This window comes from Chanodichthys erythropterus, chromosome 20 (assembly GCF_024489055.1).
Source record: "Chanodichthys erythropterus isolate Z2021 chromosome 20, ASM2448905v1, whole genome shotgun sequence".
In the NCBI taxonomy this organism is placed as follows: domain Eukaryota; kingdom Metazoa; phylum Chordata; class Actinopteri; order Cypriniformes; family Xenocyprididae; genus Chanodichthys; species Chanodichthys erythropterus.
In genome coordinates, this window is record NC_090240.1 from 22,623,487 (window position 1) to 22,647,346 (window position 23,860).

Sequence of the window (23,860 nt, forward strand, 5' to 3'; positions counted from 1 at the left end):
TGTTCTATCGGTGCAGGCCAGTCAAGTTCCTCCACACCAAACTCGCTCATCCATGTCTTTATGGACATTGCTTTGTGCTCTGGTGCACAGTCATGTTGGAACAGTAAGGGGCCATCCCCAAACTGTTCCCACAAATTTTGGAGCATAAAATTGTCCAAAATGTTTTGGTATGCTGAAGCATTAAGAGTTCCTTTCACTGGAACTAAGGAGCCAAGCCCAACCCCTGACAAACAACCCCACACCATAATCCCCCCCTCCACCAAATTGTACACGCCAAACCCAGACTTGTCCATCAGATTGCCAGACAGAGAAGCATGATTCGTCACTTGAGAGAACATGTCTCCACTGCTCTAGAGTCTAGTGGTGGCGTGTTTTATACCACTGCATCCGGCGCTTTGCATTGCACTTGGTGATTTAAGGCTTGGATGCAGCTGCTCGGCAATGGAAACCCATTCCATGAAGCTCTCTACGCACTGTTCTTGAACTAATCTGAAGGCCACATGAAGTTTGGAGGTCTGTAGCTATTGACTCTACAGAAAGTTGGTGACTTCTGCACACTGTACGCCTCAGCATGCTCTGACCCCGCTCTGTGATTTTACGTGGCCTACCACTTCGTTGCGGAGTTGCTGTTGTTCCCAATTGCTTCGACTTTATGATACCACTAACAGTTGACCGTGGAATATTTAGTAGCGAGGAAAATCTACAAAAGGACTTATTGCACAGGTGGCAACCTATCACGGTACCACACTTGAATTCACTGAGCTCCTGAGAGCGACCCATTCTTTCACAAATGTTTGTAGAAGCAACCAGCATGCGTAGGTGCTTGAATTTATACACCTGTGGCCATAGAAGTGATTGGAACACCTGATGTGAAGGGGTGTTCCAATACTTTTGGCTATATATTGTGATTTATATATATGAGGCGTCAATAACTTTCGAGTAATTTTCAGTTGATGTCAACCCCTTCACTCCAATCTGTCAAAACTGCTGCATTGCCAATTAAAATTTTACATTCATTGATCTTGTACATCTTTTTTTTAAGGTCGTGCAAACATTGTCTGCATTTTATTATTGCATTATATATCATTGTTATATTATAAAATAAAATAAAAAAATAAAATCAAGTAATAATAATAAACAAATATCCTGTATCAGTCGGATTACAGTATGTCACAGTATAGGTTTAAAATGGCTTGCAAATGCTGTTACTACCCAAATTTACCCAGATTCAATCTCTCTCTGCAGGTAAGGTGTTGAACACAGATCTGCGTCACTACCTCAGCCTGCAGTTCCAGAAAGGCTCTTTGGACCACAAACTCCAGCAGGTGATCAGAGATAACCTGTACCTGCGCACTATTCCCTGTGAGTATCCCAAACATTCACATGTCTGATCCTCTCTGATCCTCAGATCTCATTAAATGTGTTAGTGCAGGTCACACTGAGATGATTCTGCCATGACACCAGCTCCTCAGACAATAATTATGGTGTCAGTAACACATCTTCAGTCCGTAATTTTATGGGTATGATGGGTACTGTGAACGCTTTAGGCAGGCTGTATTACAGTCAGCACTTTATGAAATTGCTCCCTGTTCCCCATATAGTGCAATGTGTGGTATCCACTGTATACGTTGGATGAAATTATTACAGGCAATCAATCTTCCAGGTTCTTCAGTCAAGCATGGTTTAGTGATGACATTGAGCAGTGCTGCAATTCTAATGATCAGTTAAGCATTATATCATCCATCCGTCCATCCATCCATCCATGCATTGTGAAAACATATATGTACAACAAAACTTCAGTTTTATTCAGTATTTTATTTTGTAGTTCAGCAGATTGTGTATTACACAGCTTGACATGTTAAACATTCTAAAGCCACAAGGATATAGTAAAAAATAAAAGTACCCAGAAGACATGCAGTATGCATCTTCATTGCTTAAATGGTTAGTTCACGCAAAAATGAAAATTCTGTCATTACTCACCCTCATGTCGTTCCACACTCATAAGACCTTCACTCAACACACATTAAGATTGAACCACTGTAGTCATGTTGACTATTTTAACAATGTCTTTACTGCTTCTCTGGACCTTGAGTGTGGTCATTTCATTGCTTTTTGTGGGAGAAAAAAAACTTCTTGGATTTCATCAAAAATATCTCAATTTGTGTTCTGAAGATGAACAAAGGTCTTATGGGTTTGGAACGATATGAGGGTGAGTAATAAATGACAGAAATTTCATTTTTGGGTGAACTAACACTTTAAATACACAATTCACCACAAAATTTATTTCAAAGATATATGTTATGAGGTTTTTATTTGCAAAATAGCCAGTACATGCCAGTAATTGTGTTCTTTAAATTTGGCCTTATATTTATAACCATGTCCATGTTATTGCTTAAAAAGATGAAATTAGTGTTATTTTATTTTTTAGTTACTTTTTATTTGTATATTTCCAGATTTAATTTTAATTTTAAAGTTTAAGCAATTTTGTTGTATGTTTTTGACATTTTTATTAGCTTTTTAAGTTTGTATAAGTTAAAATAAATGAAACTTGGCAACTAGCTGAAATAAGTTTTATATTATTTTATGTAATGTACACTATTTCAAGTAATAGTGTAGTGTTTTTTTTATGATTTTGTTTTAGTTAAATATAGTAACCCTGGGTGAAATCAGTCATTTTATTAGCTGTATTAGAACAGATATCTGTGCGCAATCCTATATTTGTTGAAACACCCTGTTTCCAACTTTGTTTGGTGGATCCACCAAACAAAGTTGGAAACAGGGTGTTTCAACCCACACATAGCACTTTAGTCATTTTCAGCTCAATATAAATGGAGGTCTAATCTAAAACAGCTTAAGAACTCTGAAGTGCTGCTGCCAAGAGCTTGTTTGTACGCAGTAATTTCATCTAAAGGGAATATTGAAAGAGTGAGTAGACTCCGCATGTGTTTTCCACAGTTATCCACCTGCTAGAATAGACTCTTCACCCAGCCCTGGTGTACATATACTGCAGCTGAGAGTCTTCAGTCGATATCGATATAGAGGAACAATATCGTTGGAATCACTTTCAGAACGATTTTTTCCAGCTGATGAATGAGAAAAAAACATTGATAGCCAATCATAACCCACCTGAGTTTAATGATCATTATTATGTAAAGTGGAGGACGGCATAACTGCAGCTCGCACTCATAATAAACAGAAGGTTATCGTCCGTTGGTATGGATACTAATATTGTTATAGTTGTCCTTATAGTTATCATTCTTGGCATAAACGGGTGTTTAATCCTGATTCCTGCCACTTGCCTGCTATAACGAGCAGATGCTGGAGGCCACTGATGCCTGCTTGATGACAAATTATTCCTTCTCTCCCTCTCTCCCTATTTCTGTTGTGCCAATTTTAGTTTCCATACTTCCAATGTCTGTACTGTTTGAGCTAATGTCACATAATCATGATCGATTAAATTTGTTAGGTAATGCAGAATTACTTTCCAGTATTGGCTCAGTAATTTCTTGGCAACTTTTTCAGATACAGACCGTCTGGAACAGAACAATGATTTTTTTTCTTAAAAACATCAATGCCAATAAACCAGTACATAATTGCGAAATGTGTTTTGATCTTGTACAGAATATGTGGTCTGGCCACAAACCAGTGAGTTAGTGAAACATATGCCTTAATTACTCGCACATCTTTAATTAGGGCTTTTTTTCTCTTGGGCCGTGGTGTAATCTTTTAATTAGTGCTGTTGGTTAAGGTACTTATCACTATTAATATTTCTCATACTTGGGGTTAGATATTTCAAAAAACACTTAATGCGAAGTATTAAAGGAATAGACCCAAAAATTGCTGTCATTTAATCACCCTCATGTTCAATTCAATTTCAATTCAATTCAATTCAAATTTATTTGTATAGCGCTTTTCACGATACATATCATTTCAAAGCAGCTTTACAGAAAATGTATGTCAACATTACAATTTAAAGAATGTAGTTAGCAAATAATATACTTTATGTAATTACAATCACTGTTAGCAGTTTAACTGAAGGTAGAAGGTCATGTCATTTCAAACCTGCTTGAATTTTTTTTCTTTTATGAAACAAAAAAGAAGATACTTTGAAAATGTCTCTGTGTTTTTCTCCATATCGAAAGTCAAATTTTATGGACAAAAACAGTTTAAATGCTTTTCAGAATTTTTTTTTTTTTTTTTTTTTTTTTTGAGCACCACAGATAAAAGAATATCCAGAGCCTAAAGAAACTAAAATATCACACACTTGGGGTGGGATTTTACGACTTTAAGCCTATTGTATCAAATTTGATACACACATTTCTAATCCCTCTAAATTATGAACTTAATTACAATTTTGCTGAAAAACACAATATACTACATTCCCTCATCTGATTGATAGTTTGATTCATTGCATATTTAGCAAGTAAAATGTCCACCCTCAGGTGTTTGCTGTTAAATCTTTAATGATTTTTATAAAGTAAACATACAGTACGTACTGCCGCGTGAGACTGTGGCGTTAAATACAACCCAGTCACATGACACTCGCTCACCAAATCACCGCCAGGTGACGCAGAGGGTAATCTCCACATGGTGCGGTTGACTTCTACTCACGAAAACGAGCTGTGATAAGTCTACTCCAGAACTTGTGAAAATCGATGGTTATAGCGCCACTTAAGTGGTCAAAGGAAGAAATGCATGTCCCGCTGCAACCGTGGCAATACCTCTGCAACTACAACAACAACAATAAAAACACATTCTGGTTGAGTACCATCTGTAAGAATAACTTTGATATTGTTATTAATATTTGGACTGAAGCAACTTAGGTTTATTATCTCTTAGAAAAACATGCTAAAAATGTATCAAATATGATACACTGGGCTTGAGCCAATGTTTAGTTGTACCTCTCTCAATCACTTTATTAAATTGAATTGTTTTGCCCCATAATTAACTACATAGCTTTTATGTCATCTCAAGACATATTCCTCCGGTTTCACAGAAAAGGCTTAAGCTAGTCCTGTTTGAGCCGTTTTAACTGAAAGTAACTTTTGTCTCAAGTGTATGTAGGTTGTACATGTAGGTTTTTTTCTTCCTAGAGTGTGAGCTTCATATTCTCCTATATCATGCTATAAGCCTGATTAAAAAACACACATGCAAACTTTTTTTGGACTATCATTTCATATGTCAGGCTTTATGTTAGCAATAAGGTATGAGAGGCTGTGCTTTGTCGTCACGGCTGAAGGGCGTTGTTAGGCACGACGGAAAGCGATACAGCACTAGCCTCGGGTACCTTATTGCTTTTATAAAACAGTTACCACACTATACAAATATTAAAGCCAAATAATAAATCAATGCAACTTTCTTGAAGTAAAATCACTAAAAGCCTTCCTTCCGCCGGGAAAAAATAGTCCCTGACCATGAACAGCAAGAGAAGTTACATTATTACACCATTAGATGGCGGCAAAGACTGTTTTCATGAGTGTGTCAGTCAGTAGCGAAAACTTTTATATTGAAAGACTGAATTGTTGTGAACACGGAACAAGACGCAATTCACAAATGCTTTGACTAGCGCTGTCAGTCACGGGAAAACCCCTTAACTGTTAAAAGGCCAAGATAATACATCGGACATTTAAACAGATTTTTTATTATGAACATAGGACTGACCTGAAGGAAAATGCTAAATCTGATTTCAGGTAATAAACTCGCTCACTCCATCTCTTTCTCAAATACTCCTCTACATAATACAGTAAGCTTCAATGAACAATATTAATTGAGAACATACAGTTTACGTTGCTAAGGGTGGTTGCTAAGGGTGTTGTCTAGTGATATACAGAACCATTGAGTGAAGCGGTCATAGCCGTGTCTTATCGTGAATAAAACACAGCTGTTGACCAATCAGAATCAAGGACAGGAACTAACCTCTATTATAAAGGGCAACAAGCCGCCCTTGCAGTATATTTTCAGAGTATTTTCAGTAAATGTAAAAATCTACCTACTGTAATTTGGTCTCTGTCTGTTGATTTAGAGATTTTCATTACACAAGTCCAGCATCTGGCATGTGTCTCTCTGTGATTTGGGATTTTAATGGACACCAGGTCTGAGCAGATGTTTTGTTTGCTGTGGCTCAACATTGGATGAGACACAATGTCAGTGTGTGGGCCGACCTGGAATCTCTAATGTCATTCTCATCCATTGTCCTTGTTACAGGGTGTTCAGACTCCCTGTATTCACACTTTTCCATCCAGTATAATCATAAGCATCGGGCCTCAGAGCCAGATGATGGACAGGTCTAATTATATTTATTATCACCGGTAGTAGAAGTAATGTCAAAATGAACTGTCATAGTTCATATTCCAGGCTTCAGTCAAGTTGAAATAATCAAATAATGATTTAATTGTAAGTTATTAATCACAGTAAAAGTGAAGGACAGTGAGGAGCAGCATTGTCATTTAATTGCAGTCAATGTTCAGTAATACATTTCTAGATTTTATTTGAAAATCATTTACTCACTATATGTTGAACCACTTTCAAAAGAAAGATTTGTTCACTGATCCGGTTCTTTCACTGACTCAACCACCTGATACCTTCAGTTCTCAACTTGATACTTTATACAGCTCACTGAAGAAGATTATCAGTGATTAATCACTTTTTTGGTGTTAGTTTCATTGCTTGCTTATCAGGAGTGGTTACTACGAACGTGCTATAGAAAAGAGAAGCATTTATTCATGAAGTACTGACTGCACAGGTCGTCATACCATTTGCTCATCTGGAATGGAACTGTTGCGCATGTCTCACTGGACACAGGGACAGAAAAGTCATTAAAACCATGTCCTTCGAAAAAAAGCGGGAAAGAAGAACGCCTGGAGTCCAAATTGCCACATAATCCTTGAAGCTCTGCTGAAGCCTCCATCTCCCTCCCTCCCCCTGCTAGCATTAATATCCGTTATGGCTCGACGGTAACCCCTCTCTGCCTCATCCGCAGATATATATATAAAAAAAGGAATGCAGAAATAAAAAAGTGCCCTAGGTGGTCAATCTTAAAGGATTGCTTTTTCATTCTTGTGCAGATTTAAGACTTTTCCAGAGCTTGTTAAGGGATCTCACAGATGACCATGAGCACCTAATGAGGTGTGAATATAATTCATCTCACTTTTGATGTCACAAAATAAACACCTCATTCTGTATTGCCAATATTAGTCTTCTGGATGATATAAAAATACTTTTGCTTTCAAAATTCACATCTATAATGTGACACTAAAAATGCTTCAAAGCAGCCTTTGAAGAACAAGAATTGTTTTAAAGGGGTGGTTCAATGTTTTTTTTTCTAGGCTTGATTGTGTTTTTGGGGCGCAGTTTAACATGTCTTAATGCTTTGTTTTTTTGTTTTTTTTGAAAACACTGTATTTTTCATATATTTTAGCTTTATTCCACACCTCTGTTTCCACTGTCATATAAACGGCTCGTTTGACTTCCTGCTTCTATGAAGCCACTCCCTCCGAAATACGCAATGTGCTCAGATTGCTTAGTGGGCTCAGTGTATCCAGAGCCATCGTGATTCGCTGAAGTGTCCAGAAATGCCACGCCCCTTACCATTTGTTATGGTTATGTGGGCTTTGGTTTTTTGATTTGATTTGATTATATTGCTGTATCAAATTGAGCCCGAATCAGACCCAGATGAACAGCAATCGTGGCTTTTAAAGGCTGTTTAAGAATGGTATTTCATTTAGTATGTGTGTCAAAGTGTTTAGATGCTGTCACTGCTGTTTGTTAGCTTTCAATATACAGTTTTATCCTGATTAAAGCTTTACTGTAGCCAAATACATGACTGAGTAGTCACATTTTTGTAAAGGTAGCGTTTAATTTACGACATGAACAATTATTTGTCTATGAAGATAGAAGTTTGTTGGAGAAGTATGCACTATTATACTGGCTAACGAAGCAAAAACGAGTTGCTCTTTGTATATGTGCTTGATGCAACCAAAAAATAGCAACAGAACTGTACGCTTAAAAGACATGTACAAACAGTAAAACGTACTTACAGTTTGAAGCCAATAAACAGCAGCTTCTGCTTTTAAAGTGGGAACTGCTCCATCTTTCAATAAAAGCCTTTCTGCAAATCCAGCATTGAACTCGTGTAGATTCTGGAAACTGTCTTCAGTGCCGCATCCAGTGTAGAAAATATGACAGATTATAATGGGTTCTGTTATCTTTTGACGCGCCGCTCGCGTCCGGTGTACACAACTCTTCCTCTTCCACATGCTGCGCCACAGGGCCTCGCCTACTTTGTTGCGTGTTCCCGGGGGCGTGTTTTGCAGAGTTTATGATGTCACCAACCCGGGAAGAAGCTTGTTGTAGTCCAAACCGGTCGTTTTTGTAGGCAATAAACTGCCATAACTTTAAAAGACAATATCTCCGTTTGCATTAAACTTTCAGTGCTATAACTTTGCAGATACTGTTTATGCTCAAGCAGCAACATTACACACTAACTAAAGTTAAAAAAGTGAAATTGCATTGAGCCACTCCTTTGAGAGAGGGCCAGGCAGGGTCAGTCTTTTCTTTGTAGGCATTTATGATGTTCTGAAGTGTGCAGGGTTGTGTGGCAGCATGCTGGGGTGGATGGTAAGGTGCTTAAGCAGCTGGCGGTGTTTCATGTGGCTTGTGCAAACTGCAGAGCTAATTGTTTGTTTATCCTCCTCCACCACAGAAACTGGCATCTGGGCTCTCGCCCCACAATAGCAGCTGTGTGGCTGTCAGTTTTGAGAAACTTTAGTGATGAAGCAAGCAGAGTGTAAACTATACTTATGATCGAAAAAGAGACACTACAGCAGAATATCTGGATGCAGATTCTTCATTAGATTCTTCATTCTTCACAGTTAGCCATGTTGTTAATGTTATTCTGTTTGCAGAGAGTTTCTGTTTGCATGATCATCACTCAAAATAAACTGAAAGAATTATAATGTCTGTTTATTTTCTTTGTATTTAATACAGATTTTAATGTAGATGTAGATAATGTAGTCTAAATCTTTATCAGCTTTGTTTGCCAAGTGATGTTAAAAATAAGGGAATGATTTAACTTTCAAATGTTTTTGTATTGTGAGCTAAAACTCGGATTACTTTTATTATTTTCTTTATTTTAGATACTGTTAAGAATTGTTTTTAGGTTTGGAATTAGACAGGTATTTTGTTATTTTGCATCTGAAATATTTACATAATTTCTTGATTGAAAATTTATGCAAAAATTAATAAAAATGAAAAAAATTAAAAACCTTATATTAATATTAGTTTTTTTATAATAATTTTTTTATATAATTTTCCATATAATAAATATCAAAACCAGGGCCGGATTTACCTTATATTGTGATATAGGCAAAATAAATGTTTTCCCCCTCCACCCCAGTAGCTTACATGCATACTAAATTACAAATCGTCACTGTTACAAAGTTTTTGACCACCGAATGTTGGACATACCTATATTATCCACCATTATAATGGCTGCATCTGAGGCAGTAAGTGCTTTGAATCCCATGTTATAAAAGATGAAGGCTATTTAAGACAGTATTATTGGCTGACAAAAGCTAGACTAAGACACTCTTCTCTGCTCCTCAAATACATGAAACATTAGCCTTTATATATAGTGTTTCTTGAGTAAAGAAAACACTGTACTTATTCAAATAAATAGTTGAATTGCAAACAAGTAGAGATGCTCCAAACTCTGTGTGATACTTCATTCACGATAGAGGAGGGCGGAGTTATGAGGTTTGACTGACAGTTTGAGGTGCCAACAGTAATGATGTATGCAACAACATAAAAAAAATCTTAATATCTTAAAGGGTTTCACCATTAGAGTGAAATGGTTTGTGTATTTCACACATTGATTAGATCAAATAAATATTTGTTTTAAAAAATATCTGTAATAATTTCTGCATTAATTTGTTCTGTGTGCCTTTGGCAGGTACCACAAGGCAGCCTCGCGAAGGGGAGGTTCCAGGAGTGGACTATAATTTCATCAGCGTGGGGGAGTTTCGTGTGCTGGAGGAGAGCGGACTGCTACTGGAGAGTGGAACCTATGATGGTACGAAACTGTGTAGGAGCGCTCAGAGTCAAGGGTCATTTCTTGTGGGCATGATATACAGATACTTGTTGAGAGCACAATCTAATATTTGCAGAAGAAACTACTAGTGTTTGCATGGATCTGAGAAAGAGTAATGCATTCTGCTACTAGCATCATGCATCTTGTTTTCTAACAGCTGTGCATTAGAAACACATAACACCAATGTTAAGAGCAAAATGATGAGAACATGTTTAACATTGGAAGTTTAAGATTCTTTATTAAATATTCTTACTTTATGCAAAACATATAGGCATCTGTACATTGTACTTCTCTAACATCATAACATAAATCATAAAATTATAGTTCAGATGAACCGTACAAACCCAATCTTGTTTTTTGCTATTTATTTAGGCCTATTTATTTATATTAGCAGATCTGTGTTGATTCAGTTCATTTCAATAATTGCTGATGTTGCAAACTGTGGTTAAGCTGTAAAGCAGCTCGAAAGAATTGACCAAGATATGTAACATTATGGCTCCGTATTATTAGAACAATAACTGTACAGAATCTTTACTGCCATCCAATGTTCCTTAAAGACAAAGAAATTAAATAAAAATGTTAAAGGAAAAACAAACAAAAACAACAAACCGATTATGTTCCATTTATATATCAATTTATAATTTGTACATTATCTTGTGTGTATAAAAAGCACTCACCCAACCTAACAGTGCTTGACAAGTTTGAGGTGGGGGAAGGGCGCTTTGTTTAAAATGTTTGTCACCAAAGCCATTAATCCAGAGGGCGGGAGACTCAAAATATTAGCTGACAGACCTTTTTGCAATCTTAGTGCTTTTTGTTAATTTTAACATCCTGATCTGATCATATGAAATAAGCTGACGAAATACACAATTGTTAGACTCTGTTATGAGTATTTGCAGTAAGTTTATTTATGTGTTTGTATTATGGAGATTTGCAGTGTTTTGCAGTGTTTCACGCTCCACTCCAGAAGTTCCGAATGGGATCAACCCTCCCCCCGTGCGATTGCCAGTGTCTGCTGCTGCCGAGCAGAGTATGTGCGAAATTTTGACTGGAGCGAGGAAGGATTTTGTAAAAGTCGGAGCGTCGTGTTTTTTTGTTTGTTTTTTTTGGGGGGGTATTTTTAAATCTGCAAGAAATGTTATGAGTTTGGCATGTGGTAGGAAAAAAAGTTTGCACAATAAGCCACTACGCAAATGTGTGTCTAAGTAGACCAACTAAAATATATTGTTCGACCAAAAACATCTTATCAATTATTTAAGTAATAAAGAAATAAATTTGATTAAAACAGAAAGACTTCTATTGCTTCAGCCTTATTCAAAGGCCGCGGAAACATGGTTTCGTTTCCATTCCACACCCGACGTTCATGGTTTTCTTTCTATTTATTTAGGATATTAAAAAAAACATAGAACCATTCGCAATTCAGTATGCTAGAGCTGCAAAGCTGAACTTATTGTAAATGAGGTTTGATCTAATGTGAAGTGCAAGACTATGAAGTTCAAGTGTTGGATTCAGTACTCAATTTCAAAAAGCCTACTAGCAACCAACAACCAAATATTCCATGAAGGGATAGTTCACTCAAACATGAATTTTCAGTCATCATTTACCCACCTGCATGGTGTTCTAAACCTGTATCACTTTCTTTCTTCTGTGGAACACAAAAGAAAATATTCTGAAATTCTAAGATATCCTTAAGCCATGTTTCCACCGAAATTACCCAGAGCAATTCCCAGGAACTTTTTCCCCCAGACCTGTTGCTGTTTGCGTTTCCATTGCGATCTAAAGTACCGTGAAGATTTAAATTAGACCAGTGATGTAGGACTGTGCGAAACTTTCCAGTTCCCGCTTGATTTTGTCCTCCGTATATAAGCTTAATAAAGCCTAAACCTTCTCGTTGGTCCATCTGTTATATTTTTCAAATTCTTGTTGATTTGAATAGCAAACAACTCTTACTGCACGCACCGCAACAGATTTATAAAAATGGTGGTTGATATAAAATTCTGCATTGAAATAAAATACTGCCTGGATTTAACCAATTAAAATGCTGTGTGAACTCAACCAGTCAGCATATGCAGTGCCCAAGTCCTACCCCCGAAAGTTCCTGAACTTTGAAAAAGTACTACCTCGTGAACAGGGACTTTCTGGGGGGGTAATATTTACCCGGAACTTCATTTACTTCACCCTGGTCCCTGCGGTGGAAACGCAGCTTTAGTGTTTTTATGTCAATACAGTGAAATCTTCAATATATGGACAAAACAGTTCAAAAGGATCTTTTGTGTTTCACAAAGGTAAGAAAGCTGTGCAGGTTTGGACTGAAATTAGGGTAAATAAATAATGACGGAACATTCATTTTTGGGTGAACTAACCCTTTAAGCCTAAAAATTACAATTACAAAGTTTGATGGAGTCTGTATCTCGTTCGAGCTGAATAAATTGCATATGAAAAAGAAGAAAGTGGAATTTCAGTACAAGCTCTGTAACTAGGTCATAGTTGATGTTAAACATTGGTTTCCTTTGCTCTTGAAGTATTGCTTTCAAATTCTGTAGATTACCATAGCAAAAATTCATGTGGGCTACATTACTGTGTAGTTGCAGCATCGGTTGCTGACTCACCATATTTTTTATGTTAATTAAGAGAGGCAAGTGTGCTGAATGTTTGTATTGCATACGCTTTTATTTTTCATGTACCTCCTCTGCTGACTTGAAATAGCTCAGAGCAGAGGGTGTTCACCTTGTGTGATTCATGCCATCTCTGTAACATGCCTAAAGGATCTCAAGGTCTGAGTTATTAATGTCATAGCCTCAAAGCCAGTGAGTTCCTCACTGATAAACCCAAAAACCGGTCCCAAGCCTTTGGCCAGAGGTCGGTTTGGTTAATGATCCCTCGATGAGTCACTAAGTGCTCTTATTTACTGGGAAGGTCTTGTTCTAGTTTCCAGGGTGCAGAAGTAAATCTGTCCGTTGTGGATGTCACAGTGGTTGACTTTTACTGCGGCCTTTCCATCTACATGAAATATCTTGACTCTTGGGATTTTAGCCTGAAGGATAATTTCACACTCACCAATTCTGGTTAGTGATTTCTTGTCTTCCCATGACATCTGGCAAGAAAGCCGGTACATGCTGATCTAGGATTTGATTCCTGAATCCAGCACGATTTATTGAGCCTATAAATGCATTTAGAATAGTGGACTTGTGTAGTTATCTTCAGAATGCCCTTCTCATGAACCTGGAGGGCAACTTATTGATTTGTTGATCTTTTACGTATTTGAATATAAATTAATTACAGTATATTTATATAAATATATATAATAATATTCTCAGAAAGAAACACCCCAAAACACTCCCCCCATAAACCCCGATGGTTCCCATAAACATGTTTCTCAAACAAATATAATATTGTCGTCTTTAGTGAAAACACATTTTTATGGGCCCATCCTGTTCTCTGTTGTTGTCAATTGTTGGTTTAGATGAGCAGACAAGACAAGACTGTGTTCAACTCCATCTCTTTACAAGCAGGGAAATACACTGTATCCTGCTCATATTGTGTGTGAAACGGTAAGGTGTAATGTTCAGGCTTTTTAGATGCCCTTTATGAATTTTCCATTGGCATTCACCATTCACAAGTTTTATATAAATTCAGGGCTATGCTCAAGAGCAAACTCAAAGATATAGATAATCTTGTCTGCATGCAATAGAGAGCAATTTTATGTGTTCTCCAGACAGAGTTGAGTTTTGCCGTTTGCAGGCTAAGAAAATAATTGACCCGTTTTTCAACATGCCCGGAGCATGATGTAATCAATGGTAACTGGTTGTGCCCAAGTTGTATGACATAACCTCTGTGTCCTGTTCAAATTTTACTCCGGGTCATGTCTTCTTACAACAGCGATTAAAAATAATGAGTACTTGCATTTGAATCCCTTGAGGGAAATCTCCTGCAAGTTCCCTTGCTTTTCTAATGATTGTTTCAATGTCGAATATTGAAGGACAGCCACTTCAGAGTGACGCAGGTAGACAATGTTTATAAACCAGACCACGTCCACCCACAATTCCGTGAGAAGTGAGCAATGACGACAGTTATGGCAATCGCACCCTCTCTCCATTTTTCTGCCATGTGCCAGGAAGGATGATCTAGATCAGTGGTTCTCAACCTTTTTGATGCCCCTCATTGTCTACAACAATATTTAAAGGCCCCATGACTTTTCCAGATGTTCATGATTTACTGGATAAGGATTTTTAAACAATAATAAAGAGAAAAATATATTTTTTTAATGAAATGAATGCTTTAATTCAGCAAGGACACATTAAATTAATCAAAACTGGCAGTAAAGACATTTGTAATGTTAAACAGTTATTTTACATTGTAAAAATATTTCACAACATTACTGTTTACTCTTTATGAAATAAATGCAGCCAATGTGAAGGAAGATAAAAAGACATTTGTTAATGAGGTAAATTAAAATCTTGAAAAATGTTTTGATTTTAAGTTGTTTTGGCTTATTTTAATGTTTGTTTTTTAAGTTATTTTGTATCATTTCAAGTCATTTTAAGGCAACCTTGAAAGTTTGCTGGGACCACCTAGTATGTTTAAGAACCACTGATCTAGACCTCTCCTCAGGATGAGATTTACCATTGATGGTGTCCATAGAACTGCTTGAGAACCCCTCTCATCTCTGAACGAGTCTCAAGAATCAAGAGGATTGAACAACAGCACCCACTGCCCACAGCAATATCCCCAACATCCCACAATAGAATCCAAAAGGCTTTGGGCGATACGGTTTTCCATCTGTCCATACATCCACAGTCCCCTCACTGTCCCACACAAAGAAACTTACAGTAGGGCTTTGAAGGGATTTTCCCAAATGAGACAAAGATTTTTCATTCGGCTTATTAACTATTAACTAGTAAAATTGAATGTTGACCGCATACTAAAGCATCAAGCCTTGTGCCCCATATTTGGTTTTCCTTGGTGCACACTTTGTCTCACAGACCAGTTATAGTCAAAGGAAAGATGCACACAGGCTTAACAGATGCTCATGTGCAATATAACTGCATGTTTTGATTCGTATTTTTAGTGCAATGATGTTTAAATTGCACTGCAACTTGGCCCGAGTGGGTAAAGGTTATAGATGAGTCAACTCGCATTTCATTTTGTTTTAAGGGTGTGAGGCTGTTTGTGCTTGTGTGGGTGAGTGAGTGTGCGCGTGTGTGTGTGTGTACATGAGAGAGTAAACATCAGTCAGGGAAAATTTCCGTGGCAGGTCTGTATTTGTTGTGCTCGTTGATCGTCATGGGTGAATTGTCGTCCTCCATCAGTTCATCTGGGGCGAGGGAGCAGGCATGATGTTATTTATTTGACATAAAACACTCAAATGTTAAATAACTACCTGCTATCTGCCTGTCTATCTTTCCTCCTCTATGCTATTCAGTGCGCAATGGTGAAAGGAAGATGGTTTCAAATTATCGCCCTTCCTCTGACAGCGCCCAGCCATCTCCCACAGATTAATGCTAACAAATATCATCACCGACCCCAGTGGATGTCCGTCCCCTCCTCCTCGCTGTGTTTGCCCGTTAATCAATGATGACGCAGTGCGCTGTTTATGAGAGATCCATCATGGTGTGGCCGCTGTTTGACAGGCGACCCTAGAGGCTGTGACATGGCATGATTATGACCATGATTTGATCACACTTTTCTACTGTGCTGCATGTTCAGGTATAATCAAGACATTTTCTGAAAAACACACCTTACAGCCATGAATTAGGGGTAATCGCAGGGCAGTGGTGTAAAAAGTGCTGGAAAACCATACTTGAGTGAAAGTATTTTACTCTTACTGAATGTAGGCTCAAAGATGCACTAGTCCTCAACACCTAGGGGACATGCCAGTGAAAAACTAGAAACAGTTGTTTTGTGAGGAGAGCAATCACGCTTGTTTTCTAAAATCGAAATAAATCTGAACACCCCATAATTGCAATAAATCAGGATGGCACAATAGCCTCTTAAACGTCTTCAAATGCTCACTTCTCAGTTAAGCTCAAGTGCTCAAAAAGGGGATTAAAGTCAAGTAATAATATCCTTCAGAAGGTTCTCTTCAATATAAAGGATAAATAAAATAATAAGTAAAATTAAATAGTCTAAGCCTACTTGCACTGGACATGCTGGTTTTGGCTGCACTCATGTCCTCATCTCATATATAAACCATCTGCAATTCAGCAACTACCTGCTAATGCATTTGTGTAAAGCAGCCTTGTTGACAAGTTAACCCTCAGGGGTCTGAGGATTTTCGGGGCCCTGGAGAAGTTTTGACATGCCCTGACATTTGTGCTTTTATCAGTTGTTCATAAACTTATTAATGGAAAAAGTGTCATTACACTGTATTCAGCAAAAACTAGGCTACAATAATATGTGAGGAACATGTATGTACATGTTTGTGTTTTTGAAGGAATAACGTTTATGCGTGGTTATTGAAAAAAACAAAAAACTTAAGTCACTGAAATAAAGCCAAAAAAAGAGTTTTTGCTTCAAAATGATAAATTATCCTGCCTACTCGTTCATATATAACAATATATTTATTTAGTTTTTGTAAGACACTTTTTGTCAAGAAACACAGTATGCCTGGAGGTGTGAATCATCATGAATAATGTGTGATTCACATCTGAGAAGACAAAAAAAATGCATAATGAGCTGTAATGACTTGCATAATAATGAGGTAGGCTGTGAAAAAACCCTCTGTGATCATGTCTCAAGCTCATCATGGTGTATATCAAACATACAGAAAAAACAGCAATACTGTGAATGGCAGTACTGCTGAAAGGTTTATTTGAGCTGCACCCTCTACTGAACAGGCATAAAAATGCATTTCCTTCAGCCTGAGGCTTATTCATTTCACTCTTGGTGAGAAAGGGCCTTAACATTTGCCAAAAATAGAATGTTTTTGTTGTTATTAAAAAACAAACAAGCAAGCCCAGCCCAGGTGAGAAAAAGAAATGCAAAAGTAATGTAATGCATTACTTTTCATAAAAAATAACTAACGCAATTAGTTTTTTAGGGAGTAATGCGATATTGTAATACATTACTTTTAAAAGTAACTTTCCTCAGCACTGATGTTAGCTAATACATGAACTAATGTTATCAAATGAGACTAATTGTAAAGTGTTACCCTTATTTCTTACATTTTGGATGTCTTATCATACATGGGTGCTCGGGGGAAATGGAAAAACGCAAGATATTCTCAATTCATTGTATCCAATCAAAAAATTGTTTGAGATTTGGGAACTTCTCTGATTGGTGGATCTCACATTGGGTCACGATGGGTCGTAATACACACAATTTTACTATTATATTTAGCATTTAACATAACCACCTGTCACAAAAGCGTGTGCTTTATGCATCATGATGAATTGATTTATGATGCATTTTACATAAACTCCAAAATCATCAGGTATATCAGCGAGAGAGCGGCTCGTGACGACGCTCAGAAATTATAACACTGCAGAAGGAGTCTCTGCCTACGCTGACTGTGTAACTTGATACTCATCACATGGAGTGCTGGGATACCACTGTAGAAGGTGTCTACACTGCATGATATGTTGGATAGTAGATCCTTTTATTTCTACTAGCCACTTTGTAGCAGTGTTCTTTAAAGCTCTTACTTTGAACTTTACCATTTTGGATACTTCAGTTATTCCAGTCATGTAGGCTTCTATGCATTTATGAAATCTGGAGAGGACACTTAGCAGAACTGTTTTGAGTAAGCAGGTTTATTTCATGCATGGCCTACCGCCTGTTGATGGAGATGATAACGGCTGTTGACAGTGCACACTTCTTTTAAAGCACTGTCCATCTGCTGTGCTGCCACGTGAAGTCCACGGCAAGTACAGTTTGGAGGAAAATTATTATGTGGCACTGATAATGTGTTTCCATTAGATACAGTGGGGTCCAAAATCTGAGCCCATATTGAAGAACTGGGATTCAAAATCTAATTTAAACCTGAAAAATGGTAAGCTCTAGGATTTTTCATATATTTGAGTTTAATATAACTGATCCCAAACACATTTATATTAAATAGAAATCTTTTGTAACATTATATATACACAATGTATTATAATATAATATAATATAATATAATATAATATAATATAATATAATATAATATAATATAATATAATATAATATAATATAATATAATATAATATAATATAATATAATATAATATAATATAATATAATATAATATAATATAATATAATATAATATATATTCATTATTTTTAAAGAATGCTTAAAGGGTTAGTTCACCCGAAAATTAAAATTCATTAATTACTCACCCTCATGCTGTTCCACACCTAAATCATAATTAGATATTTTTGTTGAAATCCGATGACTCAGTGAGGCCTCCATAGCCAGCAATGACATTTCCTCTCTCAAGATCCATTAATGTACTAAAAACATATCTAACTCAGTTCATGTGAGTGTAGTGGTTCAATAATATTATAACGCGACGAGAATATTTTTTGTGCGCCAAAAAACCCCAAAATAACTTTAGTGATGGCTGATTTCAAAACGCTGCTTCAGGAAGTTTCAGAGCATAATGAATCAGCGTATGAGGGTAACGGAATGAGGGTAAGTAATAAATGTCATAATTTTAAGTTTTGGGTGAACTAACCCTTTAATTCATCTTTTTATCTGCATAATGTGTAATGAAAAAAAAATGAGAGAATTTTAAGTTTTTGACTTTTGGACCCTACTGTATATAGATATTTATTCTTCAAACGCATCATTTAATGTGAAGTCTTTCATTCCCTATTATCACTTTAAAGTTAAGACTGTAATTAATAGGTGTGCATAGACAAATCTGCTGTTAGGAATTCTCTCGAACATCAACAAACACAGCTGTAAGTGAATTATTAACACAAAACAGATGTAATAAATTCAAACTAACACTTTCTTTCAGGAATACATTAAAACAAACTCTGTGGTGAGATTTTTAAACCCATATTTATGAAGTGAAGACTAATGATGCAACTTGTCGAATGTGAGTGTAAATAAAGCTTAATGAAGTCTTCAGTGTACTGCGCTTAATGTTGCAATCATTTTGTGATTTTTATGAAGGGGTATCATTTTATTAATTCAAAGGCAAAAGCCTGTCAATGTTCTCATTTGCTATCTTTCAAGCAATAAAAGGGATCTGTGCTAGGTTTAAGCAATAACTCAATTCAATGTCCTAAATGTCTATAATGTGACAGCACTTGTAAGATGGAGTAGATTGTGATGGCTTACTTTCCTCAGGTCTTCTCAAATCTTAAAAGTGACAAAAGAATCAATATTGTTCTTTATCGTCCTGTCCTCCCTTCTAGTTTTGTCAAGTTGTCAATGTTTTTGTGAATTGTCAAGAAAGTAGGTCAGCATGAAGTACTATGTAGTTTCCCATGCGTTGTACTGATAGCATTCTCACCCCAGGAAGTTTATCCAGATGACACAAGACAGTAAAGCTTATAAGATAGACCTCCTGCCTCTCTAGGAAGTAGAAGAAGCCACACAGCTAGTCTTAATCTCAAGTGGAGGACTGTTGCCAATAAATAACAATAAAGTGCCAGAGTGCTGCATCGTGGTCCAGAGGAACGCTGCAGGGAGCCAAGCTGCAGTGTTGACAAACAACAAACAAGATTTACAGCTTTACTGAAGAGCGTCAGGCAGCATATATATATATTTATATATATATATAGTGGTTTCGATGTTGTTACAGTTCAGAGACCAGCCATGCCTTGAAGACCCAATGCTTTAGAAGCACCATTCAGTCTGATTGAGGTTTAAACAGCTTGGTTTTTACTCCTACAGATGAAATATGAAATATGTTGGCAGAACTTCTTCAAACAATAGCCTGGCAGTTCTCAACCAGGGAGCCGGAGCCCACTAGGGGGCCTCAGCAAACTTCCCAATATGTCTTAAAATTACTTAAATCTTAATTAAATGCAAAAACACACTAAAATAAAGATGTACAACATTAAACTGACATTGATTGGTTATTTCCAGAACTTTTCCTCCCATAATTATTTGTCATCTCTCATCCATTATTATCAATAAAAGTGACTAAAAATAAAACCATATTTTTGTTGTTAAAATACATTAAAATTGAATATGCAGAGTAATATGCTTTTTGTCATGTAATTTTAAACTCAATAAAACATGAAATTTATGATTTAAAAAAAACAGCAGCTGTAGTTGCAAAATCAGTGCAGAATGTGAAAAATTGAAAAAAAAATTTTTTATTTTTCTTTGTCTTTCATCTTTGTTCCTTTGCAGGCAATTATTATGGCACCCCCAAACCACCTGCAGAGCCCAGCCCAGTGCAGCCTGACCTGGTGGACCAGGTTCTGTTTGACGAGGAGTTTGATGCGGAGGTTCAGCGCAAACGCACCACGTCTGTCAGCAAAATGGATAGAAAGGACAGCGCAGCTCCTGAGGAAGAGGAGGAGGATGAGAGGCCACCCATTGTCAATGGGCTCACAGGTGAGACTGGGAATGTGTGCGTTCAACAAGATTGAGTGAGTTAATATCGGTTCTGAAAATGTATGGCGGTGCAGAATTGTAATGTACTGCATATTTGGCCTAGTATACATTATATGGAAGAGAATTAAAAAATCAATACTGTACAAATGGGTACAAATGCAACTCAGCAGAGTTGAAAGATTGGAGATAAATTTGCAAAGACACTGTCAGTAAGTGACGTTATCACACCAGTCTATGATGCAGTGTCGGGAAGTATCTAACTAAAAAAGGCTTGCTACTGAATATGCATTTGTTCAATTATGTGACATTAGCTCAACAACTTAGCATTTCCATTAACAAGCTAATATTTCCAGGAAGATAATGCTTTAAACGAAGATTTTTATATTATTATATTTTATATTTTTATCTTATATATTTATTTATACAATACGATTTTATATCTTTCCATATGTGTAGCTAACTACTTTTCCAAAAGGGTAGCTTCAGTGTAGTATAACTACTTAAAATTATGACTAGCTTATAGTTTTGATCAAATATAGGCATGCTAGTAACCTCTGAAAACTGCACATGTAATGTTTAAGCATTAGAGTGTTTATATTTTCAAAACCATGTGTTTCACTGTGTTGCCAGCTTGTCTGCTTGGCTTTCATTGGAAGTGTATTACTGTAAATTTTACTTCATTTTTGCAAGCTGAGTGACTTTACTTTCTGTGGTAATCGACAAGAGGACACAGATGCTGTCAATAGAGCTTAAGTTGTTATGAGCAGATTTTATTGTGTTCCCTGTGAGAGCAATATGAAGAGCTTTACAGAGGGGTCCTTGGATGTGCATTCAGTTGTATAAAGAGAGTAGAGCTCTGTGGCGCTGAAGGATGGTGCGACTACACTCTCAGAAAAAAAATGGTACAAAAGCTGTCACTGGGATGGTACCCTATGTATATGTACACTTTAGGTACTAATATGCAACCATTAAAGGGTTAGTTCACCCAAAAATGAAAATTCTGTCATTAATTACTTACCCTCTTGTCGTTACAAACCCGTAAGACCTTCGTACATCTTCGGAACACAAATTAAGATATTTTAACAGTGTTGTTGTGTAGACGGTGAAACCAGAGATTTTGGGTTGTGACGTCGGAAATGGAACCAGTAATAACCTTTTTTTTCCAGGCTTCTGTCTGGCCAACATGGCTTTACAGTAAGGGTTATATCGCCACCTGTTGGTTTGGCATGCGCTTGACAGCGCTTCATAGCGATTTTTTCGCGTGTTCATGTAATGTCCATATGTCGGTGTACAGTTCTAAGATAATACCAATCATGCAGTTAGCTAACATCATGTTTTCACTTAGGCAGAAACAGCAAAGTTGTGATCATAATTATTACAATATATAGAAAATTTGGCAGTTGTGTATGTTGGTGTCATCTCTTCACAATTGTTGGGTCATCTGAAATCTTCCTAAGAGGCTGGATCCAAACTGGAGCTGGAGTAATCTCTAGTTACCTAGAGACAGAAAAGCAAATGGAAAATAATTAGCGTAGCTGCTGCTCATAACATTTCAGGCAAAAGATAATCATGTGCATTTCATCTGCTATAAATGGAGTACAGGTTATGAGATCTATTATGTGAATGTTGGGCTAAAGAGATGTCTTTAATCTAGATTTAAAGGCACAGTATCTAATTTTTTATTATTTTTTTTTTGCATTAAAATATCCAAAAACCACTAGCACAGTGTTATATCATTTTTTCACATGTGCACTTACATTATCCCAAATGTTCTCAACAATCCGCGTTATACTCGGTTTCCGCTTTTACTGCCGTAGAAACCATGGCAACACAGTGAGTCTCATGGAAAAATGTATAAGTAGTAGTTGTAGCATTTAGCACGCCACTCTGATGTTGTTTTGCACAGTCATCATAGACCACAATTATTTTTTGTCATTTGCAGCAGGTTCTTTCACCAAAGATAACTCAAAAAATGCGTAAACGTACTGATGAATCAAATGACCCAAGTAGAGTTTTTGACAAGAGGAGAAATAAAATTAAATCCATATCAGTGTGGGATTTCGTAACACTGTTTAACAAGTCTGTGGCAGTGTAATTAAATACAGTACATGTGTTACCCCACCATTTAATTTGACAAATGAAGTGACATGTATATGTAGTTATTTAGCGTTAAACATTACGTTACTTGCGGCAAATTCATTACAATTACAAAAAATCATGATCAAGCATAATAGTTATAAAATTTTATTTCATTACCTTGAACATGATTTGTAAGTCCTGTCGGAATGATTTCCATTGGCTGTGAAGGGGAAGATGGCTACTCCCATCATTCCACACTCCTTCACAGCATCATCAAGCTATGCCTTTGTTATTTTTTTGAATATGCAACCTCTAGCGGCGAAACTTGCATACTGTGCCTTTAAAGGTGCCGAAGAACGTCTTTTTAAAAGATGTAATATAAGTCTAAGGTATTTCAGCTCAAAATACCCCATAGATTTTTATTTTTATTAACTTTTTTAACTGCCTATTTTGGGGCATCATTAAATATGAGCCGATTTAGGCTGCGGCGCCTTTAAATGCTCACGCTCCCCGCCTACGGAGCTCACGCTTGCCTTAAACAGTGCATAAACAAAGTTCACACAGCTAATATAACCCTCAAAATTGTTCTTTACAAAGTGTTAGTCATGCAGCATGTCTAATCGCGTAAGTGTGGTATATATTTGGATGTTTACATTTGATTTGAATGAGTTTGAGGCTATGCTCCGTGGCTAAAGCTAACATTACACACTGTTGGAGAGATTTATAAAGAATGAAGTTGTTTATGAATTATACAGACTGCAAATGTTTAAAAAATGAAAATAATGACAGTCTTGTCTCTGTGAATACAGTAAGAAACGATGGTAACTTTAACCACATTTAACAGTACATTGGCAACATGCTAACGAAACATTTAGAAAGATGTAATCAGACAATATTCATTTATTAATTACAGTTAGTGCTGGGCGATATATCGCATGAGATTGTCACGCGCATTTCGTCAGTAAAGCCGGTTCCCTGATTGCTGCTAAATCGCCATCACCTGCTTTCAAATGGAGTGGCATTTAATAGACAGAGCCGTAGTTCACTGATAAGCCACGCAATATCGCGTTCATTATCGAAGGCGATTCATCTGCGATATGAACACGATATTGCGTAGCTTATCAGTGATCTATGGCTCTGTCTATTAAATGCCGCTCCATTTGAAAGCAGGTGATGACGATTTAGCGGCAGTCAGG

General features: G+C 36.8%; 1 protein-coding gene across 2 annotated transcripts in view; it reads left to right on the top strand.

Annotated features, from left to right (window-relative positions):
* The window catches only part of magi3a (membrane associated guanylate kinase, WW and PDZ domain containing 3a), a 175,300-nt gene that overhangs the window by 98,534 nt on the left and 52,906 nt on the right, over positions 1-23,860 (top strand). For both annotated transcript variants that reach the window (XM_067371557.1, XM_067371558.1), the window contains exons 2-4: positions 1,246-1,362; positions 9,950-10,069; positions 20,379-20,585. In XM_067371557.1, the coding sequence (XP_067227658.1) occupies positions 1,246-1,362; positions 9,950-10,069; positions 20,379-20,585 (444 nt within the window). The remainder of the gene's footprint in view (positions 1-1,245; positions 1,363-9,949; positions 10,070-20,378; positions 20,586-23,860) is intronic.